An 18,286-nucleotide genomic window follows, 5' to 3' on the forward strand; every position below is an offset into this window, starting at 1 on the left:
AAACTGACACGAGCAAGGCGCCCTGGCTTCCAGGTCAGGGGCAGGCTTTTGCCTGCACCGAGACACGCCCTTCAACAAGAGGAAACAGGCATTCACAATTTCATAGGGCGACGAGAGGGCTCTCCAGACTGCTCCAGAAGAAACATTAGGCAGAAGGCCACGCCCTTTCTTTTTAAGACCGCTCCCTTCCGACTCCGCCTAACACTGCGGCTTCCGGCTCGGGAAGCGCGTCCGCGTGCCGCCCCGCGCCTGCGCAATGAAACCAGGTCGGCACGCAGGCGCAGTGCGTCGTTCACCCGCGGCTTGCTGCGGTACAATCCTCCCTTCATTGAGTGTTGTTAATTCGTGAGGCAGAAGGATGGTGCTGGACCTGGATTTGTTTCGTGTGGATAAAGGAGGGGACCCAGCCCTCATTCGGGAGACGCAGGAGAAGCGCTTCAAGGACCCGGGGCTGGTGGACCAGCTGGTGAAGGCAGATACTGAGTGGCGGCGATGTAAGTGCCTGGATGCTCGCGGGGTCTCTTGAACTCACTTATCGCTTCCGAGGCGACAGCTTACAGCTTTTGTCAGATGCTCTCTGGACAGGCTGGCTCCAGCGCCGCCTGTCCCTAGAGCAGGCTGGTACCCCGGCTCTTCCCACTGTCCCGGCAGCTCCGGCGGCCCGCGATCCCTCCCGCGCGTGCTCCATGCTGACTGCCTCCTGGGCCTCTGGAAGGAGCAGCGCGCACGCGCAGGGAGAGCTGTCAGGCCCTTGGGTAGCTAGAAGCAAGCCAGAGCTGGAGTTTTAGTTGAGGCCGCGTGGGAATTTCTTTTCCTAACATTTTGGTCGTTCTCGGTGCTTTCTCATCCTCCGAAAAGCCACCGAGGTCTTCCCGGTTCTGAAAAAAAAATCAAAGGATGCTATCCAAACTGAGTGACATCTGCCGCATCATAGGTTTACTCCACCCCATTCGAACCATTTGGGGACTTTGGAGGCTGCTCTTGGCTAAAAGCAGTGATTCCGAAGCTTTGGGGATGGCCAATCCTCTAACCCTGTGGGCATTCCTTTAAGAATTAGGCTTTTCTGTGTTAGATCAGATAGGAGGGAGAGGTGCTGTAAGGCAAGAAACAGCTTGTAATTACTGAGGATGGTTGTGACTTGTGGAGGCTTTCTGGAAAAGACGTTGGTAGTGTAGAAGCGACCCAGCATCATTCATGAAATTAAATAAAACCCTGGGACCCTCTGCCTCCAAGTATGCCTCTGGAATGATCACCTGGCAAACCGGATGTTGTCAGTGGCATGTGACTCGTTTTGTCTGATGCAATAGGTCTGCAACCAGCTGAGAGCTTAGTTCATAGCAGAACACTGCAAAGGCAGTCGCGATCCAAGAGTGTTATATTTGTTTTGTTTATTTATATTTTTAGTTTCAGAGACAGATTTCTCTGTGTAGCCCTGGCTGTCCTGGAATTTGCTCTCTAGATCAGACTGGCCTCGATTCACCTGCCTCTGCCTCAGGAGTGCTTGGATCAAAGGTGTGCCCCACCATGCCCTGCTGAGTGTTAATGGCTTTATCTATCTTGATTATACTGTTAAAAAGCGTATATCAAAAGTATGAGTCTGCTTTTCAATTTGAAGTTTTGAATTGCTCCAAGCTGAAAATGTCTCCTGTTTGATTCTTGTTTGTTTGTTTAGGATATTCTAAGCCAAGGGTGGGGGACCTGCCTTTAATTCTAGCACTCTAAGGAGGCAGAAGCAGGTGGACCTCTTGAGTTTGAGACTAGCCTGGTCTGCATAGTGAGTTCCAGGCCAGCCAGAGCTACATAATGAGATCCTGCCTTGAAAAGAAGAAAGAAAAAGAAAACATTGGAGCTGGTGGCATTCGCCTATAACCCTAACACAAGGCAGACTGAGGCAGGAGGATCTGCATTTATTTCCAGGCCAGCATACCCTTCCTGAAAGACAGGAAGGTGGTATTTAATATGCACTGGAGGAATTTGACCCTTACCTGAAGAGACACTCTGTGGGTTTCTTAGGTATTCACAGGATAGATAGATGCTAAAGGACAACTTAAAAGTGAGCATTTGTTTGAGAGATGAGGGCTGGCAGTTGTCTCCTCTCATGAGTCCAAGCCATCCTCTTGTCTCAGTTGGGAGTAAAGATACATGCTCCTACACCTGGCTTTAAGAGTGGTGAGCACTAATTAGATTAGGAACTGTGATTTACAAAAAAGGACCTGGAGTTGGGAAAGACACAGGTTGGTGGGCACTGAAGGGACCTGGAGAAAGGTAGATGGCTGAAAACATTTTTATTAATATTTTCCCCAGCCTGGTTTACAAAGCTGAAAAAAAAATTTTTTTAAAGAAATGCATTTAGAAGGGGAAAGATTTTACTTTTTTCAGACAGTTTCATGTAATCCCTTTTATAGTTGAGATTGGCCTTGATTCTGCTTCTTATCTCCCTTATTCTGGGATTACAAGTGTGTACCACCATACCAGGCTTAAAGGTGTGAGCTGAGCTGTGTGCTCTACCACTGAGCTATATGCCCAACTTCCTTCAAAGATATTTATTTATCAGTTTATTTTGAACTGGGCTCTTGCCATGTTCCTATTCTATCCTCAAACTGGCAATCATCTTGCCTTAGGCTGGAAATACACTCATACTTAGCCATGCCTTTTTATTTCTAGTTTTATTTTTAATTTTGGTTTTTCAAGACAGGGTTTCGCAGTAGCTATGGAGTCAGTCTTGGAACTCACTTTAACTTTAGTTGACAGTCTCAAATCTCATGGTTCCAGCCTTGTTGGCCTCAAGCTCACAAGATCTGCCTTCCTCTGTGTCTGAAGTGCTGGGATTAAAGTACCACACCCGGTTGTCAATTCTAGAAGCAGCAGCACTTTCTTCTATACAGCAATTAAGTGTTTCAATGAGCTGAGCAGACCGGGTTAGCCTTGTAGAGCCTGGTGGAAGAAAGTGGAAACAAAGGCAAAAAAAAGAAGCAGACCAGTCATTTCAAACTTAACTTCCCTGTAAGATGGGAAGACAGAAACAGGCAATAATTTCAGTTTGGTGAAACGGACCTTTAACATGGGCTGTCTCCATTTTGATTTTTAGTATGGTTTGTTGGAGCTATGAAACAGTGGCCTCCTGTAAGAAATTTTTTAAAAACACACCTATACATATACACATATGCAAATATACACAGTGTTCCAGTATTCAGCAGTACCTGTCTCATCCTTGGTAAGGATGTGTTAAAGGTTTGATGAAGATCCTCTGTGCCTAGGGTACTTTAAATTCTGTGTGGAAGGTTTTGTTTTAGTGTTGTGTTATTATTTTAGATGAGAGTTCCTCACAGTGTAACCCAGTGTGGCCTCAAATTGACAGTCTCCTGCTTCTGTACAACCATGCCTGGCTGTTAACACTTCTAAAAATTATCATCAGTGTTATTGCTGGTCTTTTTTTTTTTTTTTTTTTTTTAATTTACAAGTCAAACCCAGCCCCCCCCCCCAATCCCCCATCCCATACCCTTTCTGCTGTTGCTGGTCTAAGTATTAAATTCAGGGTCTCCAACGGGCTAGGCCAGTACTGTGCCACTGACGTATGTTCCCATATAAGTGTTTTTCAGTTTGTTTTTTGGTTGGATATGAGAGTCATTAGTGGAGTGGGACAGCACCAAGGAAGCTGTCATTTGTGTAAGGGATCAGTCACTGGGGCTGCTTCTCAGCTACCAGGTCTCCAGATTAGTCTGCATGGGCCCTGCTCCAAATGAAGTGACAGACTTTGAAGATCCTCCATGGAAGGCCTCACTCTCCCTGGGGAGCAGAAAGGGGATGAGATAGGGGGTTGGTGGAGGGCAGGGTGGGAGGAGAGGGAGAAGGAACTGGGATTGGCATGTAAAATAAGATTGTTTCTAACTTAAATAAGAAAATCATTAAAAATAAAAAAAGAACTTGTGTGTGGGTGCTGTCAGTTCTTCTTAGATTGGAGTTACAGGTGGTTGTGACTACCTGGTGTGTGCTGGGACGCAAACCTGGGTCGTGTAAGAGCAGTGAGCACTCTTAAATGTTGAGCCATCTCTCCAGCACTGTAGACTTTTTAACAAGGCCTCTCTAAGGAACCCGAGTAGCCTTGATCTCACTCTGCAGCCCAGGCAGGCCTTAAACTTGTGATCTAAGGGCCTCTGCTTTCCAAGTAGCCAGGACAACAGGAGTCCCTGGCTGGTTATATTGGGCACTGACAAATACTGTGTTAAGGCTCTTTCCCATCTTGAACTTCAGATTAGAGGATGGGATTTCTTCCATCACTGGCAACGAGAACTTAATAAGCACTGTCAATGAAGAGCTCAGACTATGCTTCCTGACAGAGCCATGAGCCTCCATGAAAGCTCTGTATTAGCACCTGTCCCCATGTGTTGTTGCAGAGACTTGAAGTGCCTGTAGGACGCATGCAGAACACAGCAGTTTCTTCTTAATGCACAATAGTGAAAGAAGGCCACATTTGGGGGCATTTGTCCTGGCTGGTCCCCAGACTGCTGGATTTCAGGGTATCTGAAATATGCAGTCAGCCACGAGAACTCTGTCTTCTAGAATGTACTGTCCATCCCCATCAGAGAATGAGATTTCTGTTATTACCAATGAAGACAGGCCCTGTCCCTGACCTCTTTGTTTTCCCCACAACTAGAAGAGTTTTGAGACAGCTTTCCTTTTTATCCTAGTCCTACTTCCAGGCAGATTTCCGCAATGCAGATCTCACCATTGGGTTTGCAGTCCTAAGTCTTACACTTACTTGCCTCACAGAGAAACTGAAGGTTGTGAGTCATGGATGTAACACTAACCTAACAAAACATAAAGGGGACCAGAGCTAAAGAGGTCCCAGCTAGGTCTGTTACTTTAGGCTTGTGCACAGGCAGTATGGAGCTGCCTGGAGTTTGTCTGCACAATCAGAAACATGCCGTCTTTGCCAAGACGCTGGACATGACACTTTTTTTGCTTGTCATTTTTTATCACTATGAGGCAGTCAACTATCCCAAGAAGCAAGAATGAAAGTGATACTTTTCATCATCCCAGGGTTCCAGGTTGTAATAAAAATGGAAGGTATGAGGGGCCACTTAACCCATCCTGTATCCCAGTGTGCAGAGCAATTACACTTAGATTTTTCTAAACAACTTGGTTTCCTCAAAGTTGTCTTTTAGCCTGTTAAATATGAAAATTGTGGTTTTAGGGTATTTATCCATATTAAAATCCACATTAATTCATATTGAAATTTATTTAAGTAGTTTACTTTTTTCCAAATCTAATGTGTGTGTTACACAGTCTCATTTAGGGCTCATCACATTTCCGATGCTCAATGGGGCTCAAGGTTACTCATAGTTAGGGGTTATACAGTAAACCATGCAGCTTTAAAGCATAAACCACGGAGTCCTCAACCACGGGTAACCTCCACTCTGCTGTTACACTGCTCATATCTTCTACCTCTGTGACTTATTCCAGATCTACCTTCTTTGCTACCCAGTCTGATTCCATGACAGTGCCTCCTTTGTTGGGTGTTCTCTATACTCTTGCTCTTTCCTCCCCTCTCTCTTTGAGATAGGGTCTCACTAAGTAGTTCTGACTGGCCTAGAACAGGATTTGTACTCAGCCAGACAGGCTTCAAACTCACAGATATCTACTGCCTGTGTCTGCCCCCAGAGTGCTGGAATTAAAGATGTTTATGTGTGTGTGTGCGCGCGCGCACGCACTTGTATATTCACAAGCATGTGAAGGTCAGTGGGTGTCTCAGTCACTCACCACTTATTTTGGGGGTTGTGTTATTTTGGGTGTTTGTTTGTTTTGAGACAGGGTCTCTCTGTCCTGGCTGTCCTGGAACTCCCCTGTAGACCAGGCTGGCCTTAAGCTCACAGAGATCCACATGCCTCTGCCTCCCGAGTGCTGGGAATAAAAAAGGTGTGCACCACTGCTGCCTGTCTATTTGCATTGTTTTTAATTTTGTGTATGTGTGCACATGCTCACATGTCTGTGGGATGATATGTGAATGTGAATGCAGGAGCCTACCGAGGCCAGAGGCATTGGATCCCCTGGAGCTGGAGTTACATGCAGTTGTGAACTCTGGTATAGGTACTGGGAACTGAACTTGGGTCTTCTAAGGAAGCTGTCCATGTTCTTTATTTCTGAGCCCTCTCTCTAGGTCCAGATTCTGATACTTCAGCTTCCAACCCCAGACTGGCCTATCCTTGTCACCAGATCCTGGGAATACCCTACTGTAGTCAGTCTCTCGTCCACTAACTTTAGAGGGCTAAAGCAGACACCAGCATTGGGTTGGTGTCTTTTTGTTACTGTTAATTGAAATGACTCAAAGAGAGAGAGATAGGAGAGCTGGGTGAAGCGGTGCATGCCGTTAATCCCAGCACCCTAGAGGCAGATGCAGGCAGCTCTGAGTTCAAGGCCAGCCTGGTCTACATAATGGGCGAGTTCCAGGCCAATGAGGACTATGTAGAGAGATAATGTCTTTAAAAAAAAAAAAAAAAAAGATGGAAGAAGTCAAATATGGAGGCACCTGCCACACTTGAGAAGCAGGGGCAGGAAGATTGTCGAATCTAGGCTAGCCAAAGCTATGTAACCAGACCTTGTCTTAGAAAAAGAAAGTCACCCACTTTGTGGCAGTTGGGAAGTAAAGAGAGTCAAGATATGTATAGCCCCTGCCCTTGGTGCATGATGCTAAATCTGTGACCTCCCTTTAGTTTCTACTTCTTAAACTGAAGACCAAGTGTTTTTATTTGTTTGTTTTGTTTTGTTTTGATGTTCGAGACACGGTTTTCTCTGAATGTAGTTTTGGAGCCTGTTCTGGTCTCTGTAGACCAGGCTGGCCTCAAACTCACAGAAATCCCTTTGCCTCTGCCTCCCCAGTGCTGGGATCACAGGTGTGCACCACCGCCACCCAGCTTGACCAAGCCTTTAACAGGGACTGTGGTCAGGGAGTATCTTAATGACGAGCCTCTCTGACATGGTTTCTTGGATCTTAGGCAGGTTCCGGGCAGACAACTTGAACAAGCTGAAGAACTTATGCAGCAAGACTATTGGTGAGAAAATGAAGGTATGAGGACGAACAGGCTTGGGGGCTCCTAGAGCTGCTTGATCTGCACTTATTTATTATGTGTCTGAGTGATGGCATATGTATGTAGGTGTCCATGGAGACCAGAGGAGAATGTCGTATCATTCATACTTATACATGTGTGTGAACCAGAACCAGTGGAGAGTGCAGCACAAAGTCAAACTTGGACTTGTGGCATTTTATACTTTCTGAGAGTTTGCATCCTTAGACAGTATTTTGTTATGCTTTTGGCTGTGAAAATGGGTATCAGTAAGTTTTATTCCCATGGTACTTGTGATGATTAATCACTTACAGGCAGAGATCCCATAGTCATTAGTACTTTTATATTCATGTGCACCCCTACCTAAGTATCCTTCAGATCCTCTCTATAGACAGTTCCAGCCAAGCGTTTGACTGTGTGTTAGGACCAGGAATGATGGTCTGCAGATTGACAAGTAATGAGTGCAGAAATCGGGGCTAGGGGAGCCCCCTTGCATTTTGTCATGTTGCCTTCCTTGTTCCTCCCCTTACCTCAGATCCATTTTAAACCTGTAGCCTGTTGCTGGGGTTTTCCTAGAGTATTAACAAGATCCATCCTCAGGGCCTGCCTTTGACTACCATGTTGGTTTTTGTTTTGCTTTGCTTTGCTTTTGGGGCATGCTATTTAGCCCTGGTTGGCCTGGAACTGCTATATAGCCCAGGCTAGTCTTGATCTCACAGCAATCCTCCTGCCTCTGTCTCCCTGGTCTTGTAGTTCACGAACATTTCAAACATGTTCTTGGTTTCTTGACTGTTCTGTATTCGGGGAAGGCTATTCTCACTTCATTGATGTTAACTCTCTCACTTGCCAGGTGTATTGACCTGTCCAGGATCAGAAAGGATGCAGAGATAGTAAAGGACTTGAGAGCCGGAGAGATGGCTCAGCCGTTAAAGGCTAGGCTCACAACCAAAACTATAAGAAAAGCACTTGAAGCTGACTTCTGGCTTTCTTTCAGTTAACTAATTTCCCTATGTGTTTCAGCTCAGTTAATGTAATGCAGTTTGATTAGTTTATATGATGTGATAATTTGGTGTCCACTTCATAAAACAATGTCAGAGTTTTTATTTTAATTAAATAACTTTTTTTTTCTTTTTCCCTGCAGAAAAAAGAGCCAGTGGGAGATGATGAGTCCATCCCAGAGGACGTGTTGAATTTCGATGACCTCACTGCAGATACGTTAGCTGTAGGTTTCTGCCCCATTCCTGTCTTATCCCAGGAAGAGCTGGGACTGTGTACCTACCTGCTTTTGTTATCCTCTGTACCCGAGACTCATTAGTCCTAGGAGATAGATGGAGTGGGAAGGGGCAGGGAAAGAAGAGAAAGGCACTGAACCAGTTGGTTCGTGTTAACTCTGTTTTCTACTTTCTTTCACAATGGCAAGGAATTCCTCAGTTTGCCGCGGTTAATTTTCTGTGTCTGTCACCAAATTGCTCTTTCAAACCCTTAACACAGCAAGAGTATAAACCAGAGAAGCAAAGTTGCTGTGCTTGGAGGGCTGGGCGGGGTTCATTTCTGTCCATCTTGGTCTGATAACAGCTCCCTTGAGAAATCAGAGCACAGTCTGAAATATCTGCAATAAGTCGATGCAACAAATTCAAGACAATCTCTTGCTCCTGATTATTATCTTCCTGGAGAAATTTGGATGGGAATGCATAATAGAGTGCTAAACTGGTTTAGTCTGGAAAATTAGAAGTGCAAATTAAGGGGAAATTCTCTTAAAGCCCCAGGATTGAACTCCTGGGATGTATGTGAAGGAAAGAAAGTCTGCACATCTCTGCCCCCCCCCCCAGAGAAAGGAAAATGCTAAGCATTTAAGGCGAGACTGTCCACCCTGTGGAGTCAACTTGTGTTTTTAAATGCATTCATTTCCAGTACTTTTCTTACTGTTATTTTGGGACAGGGTCTCAGAGCCAAGGCTGCCTTCAAACTCATGTAATTCAGGGTCTCAGAGCCAAGGCTGCCTTCAAACTCATGTAATTCAGGGTTAATCTGATCCCTCCACCCACTGACTGCTAGGTTACAGGTTGGCCTGGGTTTTGCAGTCCTCCTTCCTTAGCCTCCTAGTTGCTAGGGTCAGTAGGTACAGGGTACCATTGCTTAGCCTTTTGTTTGCTTTTGGTTTTGTGAGACAGGGTTTTTCTGTATAGCCCTGGCTGGCCTGGAACTGTAGACCAAGCTGGCCTCAAACCCAGAGATCCACCTGCCTCTGCCTCTCAAGTGCTGGGATTAAAGGCCCAGCTTCCTTGTCCAGTTTTAAAATGCTTCCTTGAAGGTAGGGGAGGATGGCCAGTTGGTGGTGGCACATGCCTTTAATCTCAGCAGTTGGGAGCAGAGAGAGACAGGTAGATCTCTGAGTTTGAGGCCAGCCTGGTCTGTGGAGCAAGTTCCAGGAGAGCCAGTGTTACACAGAGAAACCCTGTCTCAAAAAACAAACAGACAAACAAAATGCTACAATGGATATAGTGCTTGCCTTGCATTTTCTAGGCCCCAACTATGATCCCTCATGTACTGCCCCTCCAATAAAAATAGAAAGTGCTACTACAAGAATTGTCGCTAGAGGACAACAGTTAAGTTGTTACTGCCCTGCCTCTGCTTTGTGTACTCCGTACTTGAGTCTGGCTTGTCCTTCTGCAGGCCCTGAAAGTCTCACAAATTAAAAAAGTCCGACTTCTCATCGATGAGGCCATCCAGAAGTGTGATGGGGAGCGGTTAAAGCTGGAAGCGGAGCGGTTTGAGAACCTCCGGGAGATTGGGAACCTTCTGCACCCCTCTGTGCCCATCAGTAACGATGAGGTAGGTGGGGCTGGGCCATGCAGGGGGGCTCCCCTCCCTTGCTGCCCAACACTGGCGCTCTGTCAGAAAAGCCTGCTTTTGTGTGTTCCCTCTGCCCACCAATTGAGCATTGCAGGAGTCAGATCCCTGCCTGATTGGGAAGTGGCAGAGACAGCAGGTAGGAGGAGACTCCTGGCACAGAAATCTCTTCTAAATGGGGCTGCTGTCCTCCACTGCCTGTTGCCCCTGGTAGCAGTAAGTCCTGTGGGAGGGACCTGCTAAATCAACCTAACCCCCTCACCCACACCCCGCTGGGAAGCTGCAGGTTGAAGGGAAATCTGCATGATAAAAGTTTCCTGCCGAGCGGGAGCTTCCCCAACACAAAGCTGCTCTGAGTCAGGCTTTGTTCCCAGACACCCTAGCTGTGGCAGGGCCCATCTGTGCCTCTCCCATTCATTCCCTTGTGAACACTGAACTCACTGCCGGCTGGGGTCTGTGCAGGCCTTGGAGCCTGAGCAGACCGAGGTCAGGGCCCGGAGCCCACCCTCATGTGGTTCAGAGACCAGAGAGGGCCTACAAAGAAAAAAGTCCTGCATTCTCCTCTGTACCCCAGGTGATGCCGATTGTCAGAGAGGGGTTCTTGGGCCAGTTTTCTGAGGACTCATTTAAAAGGGTGAAGAGAATGAATATACTCTAGGTTGCAGAACAAATCAAGATTCCCAGTTTGCCAACTAGGACTGCTTTTGTGACTTTGTAAATCATTTGTCTTTTGAGTAGCAAACCTCCTTCCTCACTGGCTGTGTAGGAGACCAGAAGCTGAACCATGGTTTAAGGTTTAAGCGGTGCGCTCAAGGGCTGTACTGCTCTTTGCTAGGGTCCCTTCTCGCTTTGTTTCCTCAGGATGCAGACAACAAGGTAGAGCGCATCTGGGGTGACTGTACAGTCAGGAAGAAGTATTCCCATGTGGACCTGGTGGTGATGGTAGACGGCTTTGAAGGCGAGAAGGGAGCCGTGGTGGCTGGTAGTCGAGGGTACTTCCTGAAGGTAAGAATTGAGAACCAGTAGGGAATAAAGAAGGCACATGCGTATGCGCGCGCGCACACACACACACACACACACACACCCACTGAAAATGTAATCGCACTTAAATGAAAGAGGCTCACAAATCCTCCACTTGTACTCAATGCCTGCTTGTGAACGTGTAGCAATTAGATGCAATTCTCTTTCTGAGGCAAGAGAGTGCTTACCCAGATTCCAAAGAACAAAAGCCACTCAGTGATCCTTCATAATGAATATGTTTTGCTGACTGAATCGGAACAGTCTCTGCCTTTGAGGAGCTCAGTGTAATTGGGCAGTCAGACAAGTAACAAAGAGTCAAACCCAGTGTGATAAGCCTGCGGTCTGAGTAGACCCCAGCATGCTCTGAGCCCTGATAGGTGGAGGCAGCTGGCACAGATTAACCGGGGCAGAGGGCATATTAATTCAGAGAATCCTTCCGTAGGAAATGGTGAAATACTTGTGTAAATGTTGTGCACTTAAGCCTTCTGCATGTACAAATGAGTGTGATGGTTTAAGAATGAACACCCAGACACACCCGTCCATGCATCCTGTCTGCATGAATCCTTTGCTTTGGTGTGTTTTCATGGGGATAGGGATAGAGATGGGAGGGCTTGGAGACTAGGTCTCACTAAACAGCCCAGGCTGTCTCCAGATTCACAGCAGTTCTCCCTCAGCCTGCCAGGGGCTAAGATTACTAGTGTGGACCACTGCTTGAATCTCTTAGAGAAGTCTCTAGACGGGGTGATGTGCTGCTGGCCTTTGGTGTCAGAACTCTCCTGTAAACTTCTGTTAGACTCTCCTGTTTACTTCTTTCTGTTCTGACTTCTTGCATGGTTGTCTGTGATTGTATGAATGGAATTGAGCTGGAGAGGTGTCCATCATGCTAATTCCAAATAATAGTACATACCATAGCAAAACAGGTAATGCATGGAACTTAGGAAAAGAACAAAGCCCATTAAACTGCTCTTCTGGGCAATGGCAGCAGTCAGTTTCCACTGTCTTAACAAGATGCCATCCGGACAGTGAGAGAAAGCCCTACTAGTGAAGTGAACAAAATGTTCTTTACTGAAGCCGAGGAACTCAACACCCAAAACTGAGTTGTGTATAAACATCCTAAAACCAGGCATTTACAGTTTAGGTCTGAATGATTTTGAACATAATTCTATTGATTATCCACTTAATACCTGGTATTGAGTTGTAAAAAACTGTGAAGAGTTGGTCTCTTAGGTTGAGTTCAATTATTCTTATAAATGTTTCCAAACATGAGTTTTAATGGGCCAACTAAATCACATTAAAGCAAGTATCTCCTGACTGTTGTTGCAGTCTATGGTCTTCATTTCCCTGCCTGTGCCACTGGGTAGTCCTGCTTGCCCATCTGTGCCTGAGTGTTGGTTCTGGTAATAGAGTCAACAGAGTGGACTGGTGACGAGACCCAATCCCAGGTGCTGTATCTGTTCCGTAGGGGGTCCTGGTGTTCCTAGAGCAGGCGCTCATCCAGTATGCACTCCGTACTTTGGGAAGTCGAGGCTACACTCCCATCTACACCCCCTTCTTCATGAGGAAAGAGGTCATGCAGGAGGTGGCCCAGCTCAGCCAGTTTGATGAAGAACTTTATAAGGTAAGTAACTTGGTAGATAGACTTTTAGATTGTGAGGCTCAGTGGTGACATAGCACAATCTCCAGCACAGCTTTCTGTAGAGCTCTTTCAATGTGCCAGCACAACCAAGGAAGCAAGCTTGCTAAACTCGTCTGTCTGTCTGTCAAGGTCTCTCTGAGTAGATAGGCTGACCATGAACTGTGTGTAGCCGAGACTGGCCTTGAATTCCTGGACCTCCTACCTTAGTCTACTTACTGAGTACTAGAATTACAGGTTTGTGCTACCATGCCTAACACAACAGAAATGTATTTTCTTGTATTTCTGGAGGCCAGTGTCCAAAGTGAAATGTTGATTTCCTCTAATGCTTGCAGATGGCCAGCCATGTGATCACTGTGTTCTCAAATGGTCTTCTCTGTATTTCTGATTACAGATGTTTGTTTGTCTGTCTGTCTGTCTGTTAATGTGGTACTGTTAGGCAGGGGACTGAATCCTGGGCTTCACAAAGGCTAAGCAAGTGACTACTACTGAATTATATAGTTCTATCCCTTTTTATTTTGAGACAACATCTCAGTAAGTTGCCCAAGGTAGCTTTGAATTTGTAACCTCAGGCATACCTTGAATTTTAAATTGTTCTGCCTAAGCCTCCTCTGAGTGGCAAGATTTACAGGTTTGCACCAAGAGGTATAGATTTTTTTAAAAAACAGAGTTCTGGGCTGGGCAGTAATAGCCTGTATATGCCTTTAATGAGAGAGAGAGAGGGAGAGAGAGAGAGAGAGAGAGAGAGAGAGAGGGAATGAATATGTGTACCGGAGTTACAAGAATGTGCCACTATGTGCTTGTTTGTGACAGTCTAGCTATGTAGTCCTGGCTGGCCTCTCTCATTTGTGACTTCCCTTTCTCTGCCTTCAAGGTACTAGGATTAGGATTTGTGACACCTCACCTAGCTGTTTGCAGAGTTATTGGGGAATCTTTTTGTTTTGATTTACAGTTTTTACATTTATTTGGGGTTGGGGAGGCTTATGCAGTTCCATGCCATGGAGGCCAGAGGAGCATGTGGACCCTGAGGATTGATCATGGGTTATCAGGCATGATGGCAGGCCTTTCCCCACTGAGCCATCTCACTAGCCCAGCAGGTTTTTAATGTCCGTTAATTTTAGTATTAAAAGCCATGTGTGGTTGGCACCTAGCATCTTAGTCAGTGTAGAACAGACCCCTCATCTTACCCCTAGAAGCCTGGGTACCATCTTTAAATTGAGTGCACTTTACCACTAGGAGCTTAGAAGAGAAGCCCTTTTAGTGGCTGCTTAGACAAAAGGGAATTAGAGATGTGGGCTGAACTCCCAGGCCTCTCTTCCCATGTCCTTTCACTCCTTACGCCAGGTAGAAACGGCCACGGGGCAAGATTATGCATCCTCGAACCTGGGACATCCACGGGATTCAAGTTGAATTTCAGGATGTCTTTCTGATCAGCAGACTCTGACATTAAATACAGCTTCAGTCTGCCTGGTACTCACAGTTGGTTTTTGTCTATTGGCAGAGGACTTAAACATTCGTTGAGTATATTAAGTAGATGTTACAATCTGCCAGCATTGACCATTTAATATCATTATATATTTTGCAGTTGTTAAATAAGTTTTTTAGGTTCCCTAGTTTGCAGCTCTTTGTTCTTTTAAGTGCTGGATTTTTTTGTTTTTGTTTTGTTTTGTTTTTTGTTTTGAGGGGGGCAATTCTCTAATATAGCCCTGGCTAGCCTCAAACTCAAGGTCCTTATGCTTCAGCTTCCTGAGTGCTAGGATTGTAGCTATGCATCATTCTTTTCTTTGATCCTTTTCAGATAGCCCCTTTGCCTCCCTGTTTCAGCATTCATCCCAGGCAGGAAAATCCTCAGTGTCTGTCAGGTCTCTTTCCTGTAGCATCTTACCCAGTCTTCATTAGCACCTGTTCCTCCTACAGGTGATTGGCAAAGGCAGTGAAAAGTCTGATGACAACTCCTATGATGAAAAATACTTGATTGCCACCTCAGAGCAGCCCATTGCAGCTCTGCACCGGGACGAGTGGCTCCGGCCGGAAGACCTGCCCATCAAGTATGCTGGCCTCTCCACCTGCTTTCGTCAGGAAGTAGGCTCACATGGCCGTGATACGCGGGGTATCTTCCGAGTCCATCAGTTTGAGAAGGTTGGTAGATGAGAGACAGAACCCCACTGGTACAGCTTTTCTACTCATTGCTATGAGGAAGAGCCTAGAGAATGCATAAAGTAGCTTTGAGCATAGACTAGAACAAAGCTCCCTAAGTCCCCTGTGCTGTGTGGACTCTCTAAGAAGAGGAAATGATGGTGGCATCCACCTCCCTAGGCTGACTGGACACCAAACTAGTGTGTGTTAGGCACTTAGCACCATAGCTAGCAGAAGACGGTGACTCTAGAGAATCCATTGTCCTGGTTGCTGCAGCCCGGTCTGTTGGAGCACTGATCTCCTTTGTTACCCAGCCTGGCCTGTCTCCCGGTGGTGTGGGACTAGCTCACTGCTAGAGCATCTCTATGTCAGTCCTTTAGTTTATCTCCCCTCACTGCTATCCTGTCTCCTTGGCTCCCTATCTGCAGATTGAACAGTTTGTGTACTCGTCACCTCATGACAATAAGTCATGGGAGATGTTTGAAGAGATGATCTCTACCGCAGAAGAATTCTACCAGTCTTTGGGGATCCCTTACCACATCGTGAATATTGTCTCAGGTAAGGAACCCCTCATCTCTTCACTCTTCCTTTTCTGCATCCCAGATCACTTTACCCAGCTGTGCCTCCACACAAAGAGATAGCCTCAGTTCAAGTCATTACCCACATTCATTAAAATATCACAGGCTTCTCCCTTGGGAGTGTTTGGTGATGAGATCTGAGTGTGATTTCCCTTCTGGGGATACACTGTGAAGTGAAGGGTTCTTCAGGCTCCCTGTAGAGGCATCCCCACCTGTCCATCTGTCCTGAACTTAGGGGTTTCTCTACAGGCTCTTTGAATCATGCTGCCAGTAAGAAGCTTGACCTGGAAGCCTGGTTCCCAGGCTCAGGTGCCTTCCGTGAGTTGGTCTCCTGTTCTAATTGCACGGATTACCAGGCTCGCCGGCTCCGAATCCGATATGGGCAGACCAAGAAGATGATGGATAAGGTAGTTATCCCCCAGGGAAGTGGGCAGCAGGGCCTTCTGCACAGAGCCATTTTTCTTCTTTCTCTTTCCTAAGAGGTATTAGTGTCCAGCATTGTGAGAAAATCAGCTCAGTCTAGACCCAAAAGAAACTAGAAATGACTTCTACTGAGTCAGGGCTGGGTACTTTGAACAGAAACCTGAGCCTAGTCCTATTCTACAAGGTAATTCAAGCTTTTCTCTCTTTGGCTTTGTTTCCCTTAACTCCAGAGAAAGAATAATCTCCGTTTCTCTACACAGAACAAGTTGGAGGCAGTGTCTTCCCTCTTTTCGCCCAAGAAGGTCAGGTTGTAAGCTCATCTCCTAAATAGTCTTCAGAGCCGGGCGTGGTGGCGCACGCCTTTAATCCCAGCACTTGGGAGGCAGAGGCAGGTGGATCTCTTTGAGGCTAGCTTGGTCTACAGATTGTGTTCCAGGACAGCCAAGGCTACACAGAGAAACCCTGTCTCAAAAAAATAAGCAAATAAATAAGCAAACCCAGTTTTCAGGCCCTGATCTTTCTGAGTAGGGTTTGGAATGGGTCAAAAGGAGGACCACACTGGTGGTTCCTTCCTTCCCACCAAACCTCTGAAATACTGGAACCTATTACTTGTCACGCATGCAAACGTGAGGAAACTTCCTAGGGTTACCTTACAGGTGGCACATACAAAAAATTTGAGTTTTACAAAGTTGGAAATGGGTTAAAGCCATCCATTGGATTGGGGAAGTTATGGCTGAGTGGATAGATTGTTCCTGGTCACCAGGAAGATCATGTGAGGGCTGAGTTTTAATGTTTCTGTGAACCTGCTCTTCCCAGGTGGAGTTTGTCCATATGCTTAATGCCACAATGTGTGCTACCACCCGAACCATCTGTGCAATCTTGGAGAACTACCAAACAGAGAAGGGCATCATTGTACCGGAGAAGTTGAGGGAGTTCATGCCGCCAGGTACAGGTCCTCCATCTTCATACCTTTCCAAATAGGCCCTTGCCAACTGTACCCCATTTTCCTATGAGACACAATCCCCACACTTCCTGTGGTGCTGGGAACATAGTGTGGGTGTCATAAGTAGAAAGGAGTAGAGAAGTCCGGCCATCTTCGGGGCACCCCTTCATTGGGAGGATTATTGTCCCCAGTCCTCACTGAGGTCACCTAGTGAGCTCTTCCCTCGCAGGACTCCAAGAACTGATCCCGTTTGTCAAGCCCGCACCCATTGACCAGGAGCCATCTAAAAAGCAGAAGAAGCAACATGAGGGCAGCAAAAAGAAAGCAAAAGAGGTCACCCTGGAGAACCAGCTGCAGAGCATGGAGGTCACCGAGGCCTGAGCCCTGCCTCCTCCCAGTGCGCCAGACTGACTTCCTGCCTGCTGGGCTCTCTGGCCTTTCTTGGAGCAGGGAGGCCGAGTACCACTCCTCACCCTGTCCCATCTGACTGCACAGCCGACGGGGAAGCATCTGCGGTGTACCCAGCAGGTGTTCCCATCTCCTCGCATGGGCCAAGGGTCTCCTCGTTGATGACTGCTGAGCCATGCAATAAAGTGTTTCTGGGGAAGGCAGTCTGCTCCTCAGGCTCGAACCCTGTCTCTGCTGGGTCTCCCAAGTAAGGCTCCTCTTGAGCAGGGTGGAGCCCTTCAGACAGCGAAGGCTTTTTAGAAAACCTGGAATTGTAACACGTTTTCAGGGCAAGGATCGTGACTGTCAGTAAATTCACTCCTGTCTAAAGGCTATGAAGCTTTAGAGACCAGTATGCTGGAAAAGCCTGCTAGCACTTATGTTCCCTGGGAAGGAGGGGGTGCTAGCACTTACATTCCATGGAAAGGGAGAAAGGCTGGTCATGGTAGCTGACATTCCATCCAAAAGAGCCCCTAGGTTTAAAGCATGAGCTATGGTTATGAACAGCAGCTTTGTGTTTGTTTACAGCTGTCCCCACTGGGGAGACTCGATGCATAGCAGTAACTTAGTGTGTCAGAGGCAGATAGGGGTGCAGGAAGGCTCTCTGTCCTCAGGAACCCCCAGGTCCTAATAGCCAGGCACCTGCACCCCGGGGAAGGTGGTGTTCAGGCTTTCTTTCCCCAGCTCCCTTTCATCTGTGATCTGTGTCCTGACTCTAATGACACCCTAAGTCAGTTTAGTGCTTGTCTCCTAGGAGGTTAAAGCGCCTCCTCCAGATGCTCCCTTTTATCTTTGTATGGTCCCAGAAGGTAGGGTGGGGATGTGATTATACCTGTCCCAGAGTGGGGGGGGTGCAGTTGTGTGGCTAGGTGGTAACCTGGGTTGGAGTGACTGGGTTTGTTTCCTAGGGAGTGTGACCTGGCTTCTGACAGGCCTTTAGCACAGTTCACCTCTGCTGCTTTGGCCCAGTACCAAGCAGGCAAGGAGGTCATGTGCTCAGCTACTGCTAGGAGGCTGGTCCCACTAACCTTGCTCTTGGCATGCCTATCAAAAGTGGGTGCTGCGAGGGTGATCGCCATGGCTCCTTTGCCTGCTGTGCCAGCCGGGGGAGGGGGGGGCAGGCAGGTCCCATGGCCCATTGGCCTCAGCCCTGGGAAAAGGACAAAAGAACAGGCTGCTCCCATTTGTAATTCAG

General features: G+C 46.9%; 1 protein-coding gene across 1 annotated transcript; it reads left to right on the plus strand.

The window, feature by feature from the left end:
• Positions 1 to 273: 273 nt before the first annotated feature.
• Sars1 (seryl-tRNA synthetase 1) lies at positions 274 to 17,275 on the plus strand. The gene is made up of 11 exons (XM_051177718.1): positions 274 to 494; positions 6,993 to 7,063; positions 8,203 to 8,283; positions 9,735 to 9,893; positions 10,773 to 10,916; positions 12,394 to 12,549; positions 14,482 to 14,703; positions 15,129 to 15,258; positions 15,528 to 15,685; positions 16,518 to 16,647; positions 16,874 to 17,275. The coding sequence occupies exons 1-11, from the start codon at positions 359 to 361 to the stop codon at positions 17,023 to 17,025; spliced, it is 1,539 nt and encodes a 512-aa protein (XP_051033675.1). The 5' UTR covers positions 274 to 358; the 3' UTR covers positions 17,026 to 17,275.
• The last annotated feature ends 1,011 nt before the right edge of the window (positions 17,276 to 18,286 follow it).

Source organism: Phodopus roborovskii, unplaced genomic scaffold, assembly GCF_943737965.1.
Source record: "Phodopus roborovskii unplaced genomic scaffold, PHOROB, whole genome shotgun sequence".
Lineage (NCBI taxonomy): Eukaryota > Metazoa > Chordata > Mammalia > Rodentia > Cricetidae > Phodopus > Phodopus roborovskii.